The 8279-nt window shown below is 46.3% G+C and overlaps 5 protein-coding genes across 5 annotated transcripts; 2 read left to right on the top strand and 3 right to left on the bottom strand.

The window, feature by feature from the left end:
• Positions 1 to 396: 396 nt before the first annotated feature.
• LACBIDRAFT_298859 (uncharacterized protein) lies at positions 397 to 2060 on the top strand (the record flags this gene model as incomplete). Its single annotated transcript, XM_001882106.1, has 7 exons — positions 397 to 510; positions 557 to 751; positions 801 to 956; positions 1006 to 1158; positions 1208 to 1456; positions 1503 to 1774; positions 1835 to 2060. The coding sequence occupies 7 exons, from the start codon at positions 397 to 399 to the stop codon at positions 2058 to 2060; spliced, it is 1365 nt and encodes a 454-aa protein (XP_001882141.1).
• Positions 2061 to 2250: 190 nt separating this feature from the next.
• On the bottom strand, positions 2251 to 2571 carry LACBIDRAFT_298858 (uncharacterized protein; the record flags this gene model as incomplete). The annotated part of the gene is made up of 1 exon (XM_001881983.1): positions 2251 to 2571. The coding sequence occupies one exon, from the start codon at positions 2569 to 2571 to the stop codon at positions 2251 to 2253; it is 321 nt and encodes a 106-aa protein (XP_001882018.1).
• A 1287-nt stretch (positions 2572 to 3858) lies between these two features.
• LACBIDRAFT_298857 (uncharacterized protein) lies at positions 3859 to 4373 on the bottom strand (the record flags this gene model as incomplete). The annotated part of the gene is made up of 2 exons (XM_001881982.1): positions 3859 to 4270; positions 4327 to 4373. The coding sequence occupies 2 exons, from the start codon at positions 4371 to 4373 to the stop codon at positions 3859 to 3861; spliced, it is 459 nt and encodes a 152-aa protein (XP_001882017.1).
• Positions 4374 to 4961: 588 nt separating this feature from the next.
• On the bottom strand, positions 4962 to 5246 carry LACBIDRAFT_298856 (uncharacterized protein; the record flags this gene model as incomplete). The annotated part of the gene is made up of 1 exon (XM_001881981.1): positions 4962 to 5246. The coding sequence occupies one exon, from the start codon at positions 5244 to 5246 to the stop codon at positions 4962 to 4964; it is 285 nt and encodes a 94-aa protein (XP_001882016.1).
• An 804-nt stretch (positions 5247 to 6050) lies between these two features.
• On the top strand, positions 6051 to 6655 carry LACBIDRAFT_298855 (uncharacterized protein; the record flags this gene model as incomplete). Its single annotated transcript, XM_001882105.1, has 4 exons — positions 6051 to 6098; positions 6156 to 6163; positions 6291 to 6372; positions 6437 to 6655. 4 exons carry the CDS (start codon positions 6051 to 6053, stop codon positions 6653 to 6655), a joined length of 357 nt encoding a protein of 118 aa, XP_001882140.1.
• Between the last annotated feature and the right edge of the window lie 1624 nt (positions 6656 to 8279).

The raw sequence follows: 8279 nt of genomic DNA, 5'->3' as shown, positions 1-8279 counted from the left end.
TCAGTTTATCAAATGCCTGAATGGATTCAGACTGTCAAGGTAGAACTTATTTTTATTTCCCAGCTTAGTTAACCTTTTTTTAGGCTTCAAATCTTCCACAGAGTGTTCATCAGTGGAGTGATCCAAGAGGACTAGCCTTGTGGAAAGCAGATTTTGTCAAAAAACTATTCCGCAAAAATCGCATCTCAGAAACTCTAAGTCTTGTGATACACTCCTGGATTCCTATTGAAGAAAAAAACGCCTGGGAAGAAAGCACAGTTGACTATCCTGTACTCAAAGTATATTTTTATTTAATTAGAGAGGTGCTTTCTATATAACTCCACCCAGACAAAACCAACCTGGAGTAAAGTGTCTACAGGAAAAGAGCTTATCAGAGCTCTTTTGAAATATCCTGACATGATTCCCAGAGATGCATATCCATCTTCAGTTTACTCATTCCTTAATCTCAGAAACTTCCAATTTGCAATCAAATATTGGCTAGGTTATGCACTAGAAGCCAAACAATATGATGTAAGTGCTATTGATTATAATTTATCATGTAACTGATCTTCTCTAGACAACCTCTCTGACCAACCCAGATACCAATGAACAAATTTATCGTGATGCATTGACACATATTCAAAATATCATGCAACACCAAAACAACAACAACAACAAAACCGATCCCATTCTGAAACTTATATTTCAGCGAACTCTTGATTTTCTTCAATTAAGAAAGAAGATTTCTGGGCATGTTCTACAAAATCGACAGGTTGGCATTAGTTTTCATATCTTGCTTTTTTCTGAATTGTTTCAATTAGGGACTGAATTCACCTTGCAAAACATGCAACAATCTACCAGTGGAAGAACAGTGCATTCAAACCATTTATGTTGATTCTTCCAAAGTGGTTGATCCATCGGTGATCGGGTGTGGTGTTTCTCTAGCACCTCCTGAGATTCAACTTGAACCATTAAAGGTATATCAAATTTATAAATTTTGAACTATTTATTTTGAATTGTTTTTAGAACCCACATGCAAAACCTGGTTCACAACCTAAACCAATCCTGAAGCCTGAGGATCCATGTTTGAAACTTGTCAGAATTGAGCCTAACCTCCAGATAATTGAAAGATGTGGGCTTCAAGTTTTTCTGATGTGTGATAAGACAAGTGAAGAAACGGTAAGAGATTATTAGTCAAGAAAAAGAAAATCTGACCATAATATTATAGCTTGATTTTTGGGTATACAATGCTTTTGACAAAGACACTCTTTGCCAATTAGTGGACCATCATTCCAAGCTTAGCAATGTGAAAAAAATCAACCGGGGAAAGAAATTTGAATCATATAGTATGGGTAAAATGATGGGCCATGGTTCAAGAGCTGCAATGGGTGGTGCATCTGGAGACAGTTACACTTTTTATGCAGGCATGGAGGCAATCACCCAGGAAGATATAAATGCACTCTTCAACTCAGCAGAGGTATGCTTTTATTTGTGATTTATATATTGAATCTAAAAATTAGCAGGATTCTATGGTCATGTCTGAGATTGCACGGCTTTTTCATCATCCTCTTTACCAGGAGTTAAAGGAAGCCTCAGCTGCTGGAGATCGACTTGGCACCTCTGGTGCAACACTCTACAGCTGCAATAACTACACAAGTCCACTGCACTGTGATGATGATGCAACACGCGGTCTCTGTGCACAATATCAACTTCAAGCAATCTCAAAGTTCTTTGAATATTCATTTATTTTCGCGGACTATGGATTATACTTTGTGTCACGAACAGGTTCCTTGTGGTGGGTCCATAATGTTTTTTTTTTTTTTCAAATTGATATAACTTCAAAACTTTTGTATAGGTCCTTTGACGGCTCAAAAGCACATGGAACACTTCTCCCTTCAACATCGGAACTTACTGAAGAGGATAGAACCATATATCCGCAAATTGCAGGACAGCCACCTATCAGAATATCAAATGGTAATCACGTAACAAGAAACAAAAAAAATCAAAATGCAGCTATCAAATACCAAGCAGTCCGGATCCATCGCGATCAAATCCAACAATACTATGCACGAAGGCTTTGATGATTAGTGGAGCGAGGGAGGTTAAAGTGAAGACTGATAATCAAATCAGCCACTATCCGCTGGTTCAGTAGAGCCGTAGAGCTACCATCCATTGAATTTATTGTAAAATGGCATTCGTTCTCGGATATAAATGAACTATTACAGCTGAGTCCGGGATGATAGACAACAGCGGTCCTAAACAGCCTATGGGTCACTTTCGCCAGTGGCCTGTACTAGGGCAGGCTGGGCTGTAGTCCATTGGTACCGCGACCGACAAAGCATAGACCAGCATAGACCTTTCCGGAGACTTTCCGCTTGGCACCCTGGATTCTAGCAAGCATCTCCGCTCATCCGCACATTCCTGGACACTGCTCGGATCCAACCCAGCTTTGGTCAACTCTTGCGTGAGCTCTGAGAGCGTTCGCAGGCCAGCGGTACGTGGTGGTCTTAATTGATTCTTCTTCGACTTTTTGATGATGTGCGATTGAAATTTATGAGAGCGTGATGCTGGCTGCAGCTGCTTCGCGTTCATCGTCCAAGTTGAGCTGATGAAGGAGTTGAGTTGGGTGAAGACAGTAGTTGAGAAAAGAAAAAGTGTGCGCACCATGTCTTCTTGGGAGTCGAAGAAGCCTTTAGCTGGTATTCGTTCTTCTTCAAGTTCTAGAGCTTCTAGCTTGTTGGCAATTGTCTGGATCAATGAAGTTTGAATCAACAAAGTTAGCGATGTACTCAAGACGGTTAAACAAATTTAGGAAATGTGTGAGCGAAGATTCCCGGTTCTGAACGAACAGCATGCTTGAGATAAGCCATTGTATCGACTCCACTATGATATCTCACCAAGGGGACTCACATCATTCCAGAATCGCTTGTCAACGTCAAGTGCTTCAATGACTGGCAAGTCCGCACCTAAGGCGCCATCTTTTACGTCCCCCGAAGGCCTCAAAGGCCTATTCTTTTGATAGGGAGTAATGGGCCTTCAAGGCCTGGGCCCTGACCCGCTTATCCATTTATATCCAACGATCGAGATCTTTAGGCGGTTCCATTCACGATAGTCAGTTCTACCGTCAATGAAGCCAGTTCCACTTACTACCCTCTTCCAGTCGCTGTTGTTGCCGGTTTGACTGCCGGTTATGTAAAAATAGTACTGTTCAATAGGTTACAGCTGACAACATGATGATACCTTTTCGTTGAGGAACCGCTTGGTACATTTCATGCTTGGTCAAAGCTAGCGGTGCTTCATATTAGGTGGTCATGGTGCCGTAAGGTCGGACATAAAGCGCTCAAACCAGCATACCTAGAGACTCCTTTCGAGAAGGTTTGCAAGGTGACAGCCTTTTCCATGTCTTCATTCATTGGCACCCCCACTCAAAATCGTCGATTTGCGTGAAGGCCCATTTGGTGATAAATAATCAAAGTTGAGTATGTATACTCAAGATACAGTCTCCAATTGCGCAAAAAGAACAGCTAGATGGCCCCGATTCTCATTGGGGCCTTCGGATCTTCGCCCACTTTACCCTTGGCATAAGGCATGACTGTGATACGAAGCCGCCATTCAATTTCTTCGGTAACCGCTTCAAACGAGAAGTGGGGCAGGATGACGGACAACACCAGTTCTAATTAATGCATGATCATAGTCAAATCACATTACGCGAGTGAGGAGAGGAAGTAACTGACTGATTTCTAGCAAAGCGAACAAATTTCATGGGTTCACAACTGGATAAGCCACTTACGGGCAAGCTCTACCGCCGCCCAAGAATGTCATGCTAGGAAAGGGACATAATTGAGCTCATCTACTTGTAATGGATGATGAGATAGCCAATCACGCATTGGAAAAGATACCAGGCATCTTCACACTGTTCGCGGTACCATCCAAACCTGCTTTCCCGAGCCACAGTTCACTGGCGTCAGGCCCCCAAATCGCAGCAGATCGATTGGCGACGCCCAAGCCAACATACAGCGAGGTCCCTTTTGTGATCAGGAGCTCCTTGGTTTCTACAACAGTCTTGGAGTCGTGGATGGGGAAATGGAGAGGGATGAGGCAATATTCAATCGTCCTGAAGCGACGTGCGTAATATTCAGAAAGGCTACTTTCGATGGTTGAATAGACCAACGACTTACTGTCTTCATACAAAAGTAACCGGCGCGAAGAGATGGAGGGCTTCACGGCGCACCGCATCCAGGAGAGGGAGTTCATTTGATTCATTATTGTTAAACCCTTCATTGCCCTTGGTCTATAGGGTAACACGGGTCAATATTAGCGTGTCGAAACAAACTTGATATCGCTTACAGCGTGAGTATCAAAGAGTTCTTTGCGCAGACGATTTTGCATGTCATTATCGTTGGCCATCGAACACAGGAGCCGAGACAGAGCGCCTGATGTCGTTTCTTAGACAATGGAGCTGCAAGAGCGTTTAAAACAGCTTTATATCCCAAAGACGTCAAGCAAACCTCATGTTAGCAATAACAACCTCATCGGGCATTCTATCGTCGTCGCCCGCGAGCTGATTGAGGTTGACTGAAATGGGAAAACATTGAAATCTAAAGGGGGTCGTCGAAGGCTAGACGTACTGAGGAGGGTTGCAAGGTCTTTCCCGCCTGACGTCGTTTTTTCGAGCTCAGATATTCCGCCTCGCGGCCAAGCCCAAATGGGCTCGAGTGCGGTTCTCGTCAGATAGTCGAGGATGTCAATGACGCGGGGAAAATCCCTGTGCGTTGATCATTGCTTTTGCGCGTTCAGGACCACCGAGTTCGTCGCCTAGCGACATCATCCATTCTATGCGTGCCTGTAATGGTCAGCCTAAAAGATCGAAAAAAGCGAATAAATGCGCACCTACTCAAAGAACCTAACTACCCTCTACGCATCAGCCTCTTCGACTCTCTTTGTAACAATAAAAGGCTAACGTGCCTACACATTTCCCCCCGTCAACACCCGTTCATCAAGCTAAGCAAAGAAAGAACCCACTGAAACGCATCGTGATCCCCCCAAACGATCCTCTGCTCCCAAAACGACATGCACTCCCTCAAACACTCGTATGCGGGGTGTCTGGGCGACCGGCTGGGCCTGGAGGGAGTTGGTAAGCTAGCGTTGACATTTGCGCTGTATGAGTTGCGGCGTGGTCGTGCGTTGGTGTGAGGCATCGGGAGAGGAGGCCCTAATTGTCCGGGTGGGATGTGGAATGTGCAGAAGGCTGCTTGAAGATCCTGCATTTTGGAGAGAGTTTGTGAGCGTGTTGGAGTGACTGACTGAGAGCGCGTCTGAGTGAGGTTGTGAGTTCGAGCGAGTGGTGGATGGGTTGTTTGGGACGTTCGTGCTACATTGTAAAGAGGAACTAAAGTAAATGTAAGTAGCCAAACAAGTGAGTAACGTTGCTCACCGTCTGATTTTTAATCGCACTTTCCCCTGACAGTAGAGCTGTAATATAAAACCACGAATATGCTCCAGGGCCGTCTGGAATGCCAATGTAAGTGTTTTTTGACCTCAGAGAGGCGACGTAGTGATACTGATTGACAATGAATATCATGTGTGGTGGAACGGACGGTGCCCGGATGTCGCGTGACGTGTTCAAGTTCTAGTAACCGCCCAAACCACGACGTTCTTCGACAGCTCATGCAACACTTTTACCTCCTCCTTCCCCTCTGAACCATCAATGACGACAAGTGTGTTGATAGTGAAGCACAACGGGCATTGTCAGCACTGTCACTGCAGACAAACCGGGCCAAGACGACGGGTGGGACGCGGAAAATGTGGCTGGGATTGTGGGTGAATTGTTTGGCCGGATGATGGTCTGCTTTTCGAATCGGGGGCTTATAGAAACATTTTTGTTTTTGATGGTGCTATTCAGTGTACCTGAGGCTGAATTCTCGTAAGTGAGCTTTCTGTGTCCAATGTTGAGTAGGGAAAAATGACCTGCACATTCAGATACCAAGGGATGTCGATGATCATCCATCTCCTGCTCGCGAGCCATCCCAACCCTAAGAAGTGATCGTCATTGGCGGTGGCGATGGAGGATTATGAAGCACGATACCGTTGTACAAGTCGTGCTATGCGATATCGATGAGGTCAGTTGCTGATCTCCATCGACTTCATGATAATTTTACTCAATATTCTCTTTCCAGGCCATGGTGCAAGTGTCGAAGTGTTGAGGCAATACCTCCCACACATATCTTCCCTCCTCAGTGACCGTCTTCATTGGTGACGGTTCCACCAACGCTGAGATGTGATACGACGCACGATGATTGGGTGAGTTATAGTGCCGCTATGAAAGCCGGCATACAGAATTTTATTGAGGCTCAATTTCACGCGCTTGGTGATTGGTTTTCCTGGACTTGGAAGGTTGGTTTTTCTTTCCCCCTTCCCCTCCATTACGAGCGAGGCTGACATTAAAACCACTTACTAGATGGGAGCATCACAAGTGTCAGGAAATATTGAAGCCTCCCTTTGCCAGTCCTACCAACTCGGCCACCCCAACGGGTGGATCCTCACCGATCCACGCGTAGCCTCAGCTCCCTCTCCTCCCCGCCAGATCCTTCTCCGCGTATTTACCATGGCAAACCGGAACACCACACCATCCCTGCCTCATCCACCGCGTCTTTCGCCTGGCCTCCGACGACGCTGAGTGCTTTGAACATGGGGATGACGCTGTTGCCTACGTATCGTATACGGCAACTGTGATTACGCTGCCGCCGCAGAGCTTTTCGGATGCACCTGCGCAGGTCACGAAGAGCGTCAATGGGTGGTTTCATATTGTAATTTCACATACGGCGGTGAAGGATTCATTTCGCAAGTCAACCACCGGATCTCTCAGGTACCGTCGTGTTAATCCCTCGAGTTTTGCAGGTTCTGACAGCGTCTTAGGACTTCAATTTTGCGGATGGTATGCTCTCCTTTTGGAGGTTCACGGTCGAACAGCATCCAAAGGAACCGAGTATGTCTTCTTCCATTGTCCAGGCATCTGTTTCTGCAGCCACGAGCATTTTGTTTCCTTGGATGGGCGGCGCGGGGAGTTTGAGTGTGTCGCCTTCGAGCGCAGGCGCTTCTAGGCCTTCTGCGTTGACGAAGATGATGGATATGCCTGAGTTGGAGCTTTCAGCCAAGGAAAGGGTCCTGGCTGCATGAATCTTGCAACGTCATAGGGATTTCAGGAGGCGTTTGGTTGATAGCCAGTGGATGCGTGCCAATTGGGGAGACTTGGCGGAGAATATTGAGTAATTGTGTTTCTGTTCCCATGGCGTGGACGAGGGTACCTGATGAGTCCCCCGTGCAGCTGGCTATCACTCCCTTTGTCGGACTCTGAGCAGGCAAAAAATGACCTGTGCATTCAGATGCCAAGAGATGATCGCCATCTCCCGCTCACGAGCCATCCAAACCGCGGGGAGGTTCTCGTTATTGGTGGTGGCGCAATTGGATCAACCAACGAATCTACCACCCCAGGCATACGACCGTGTCGACATTACCCCCTCCTCGTGCCGATCTGTCCCATCCATCGGTGCAGGAAGTAGCTCGGAATAGTGGACTCGCTCGTGTGCATCCCCCCTATCCACCAACGCAGCCAGCACCCCGAGCAGATGGTCAGGCTGCAGCCAACCCTCAATCGGGTTATTACCAACCACTGCAAGCGCAATATGGTGGTCCGACGGCGAGTGGCCCAGGGGCTCGTATAGAGGAACATAGGGGTCCGAGGAGGGCATCTTGCACAACATTCTAGAACCTCCTTTCTCATTTCGTGGACTTTTGTACCTTGGACACTGACTATCTTAGACACTGTCGTTTTTGTAGATGTATCAATTATGTACAGTTTATTTCATGAGTATTTGGCAGCAGACAGCGATAGAGAAAACAAACGACAGTACGGTAGGTGTGGACCTGCTCATAGACGACTGACTTTCTTACTGTCTGTATGTATGATGCTTAGGCACTTCCGGTGACACTGTAAGTGTCAACGAGCCGTGGTTACAGGCTGTTACAGGTGGTTACCATGCAAAGATCTGCCGCGATCCGGTTCCGGATTTGGATTTGAGTGGCGGCTGTCACCTCCAATTTACCTTGAAGGCCCATTTCACACGTTCAAAGAAGGGGCCTTGAAAGTTGAAGGTAAATTGCCACTCCGAACCGTCACGCCTGGGGTGATCCTTGGGGCCAGTCAGACTTTTATTTTTTTTCGTCTGATAGAAAAACTGCCTATCTTATATTGTTATAGAGATGTATGTTAACGGTTTTCTACAGTAATAGAATATCGTACT

This window comes from Laccaria bicolor, genomic scaffold, assembly GCF_000143565.1.
Source record: "Laccaria bicolor S238N-H82 LACBIscaffold_15 genomic scaffold, whole genome shotgun sequence".
Classification (NCBI taxonomy): Eukaryota; Fungi; Basidiomycota; class Agaricomycetes; order Agaricales; family Hydnangiaceae; genus Laccaria; species Laccaria bicolor.
Note: the sequence above shows the minus strand (reverse complement) of the source record. Positions and strands in the feature narration are given on the sequence as shown.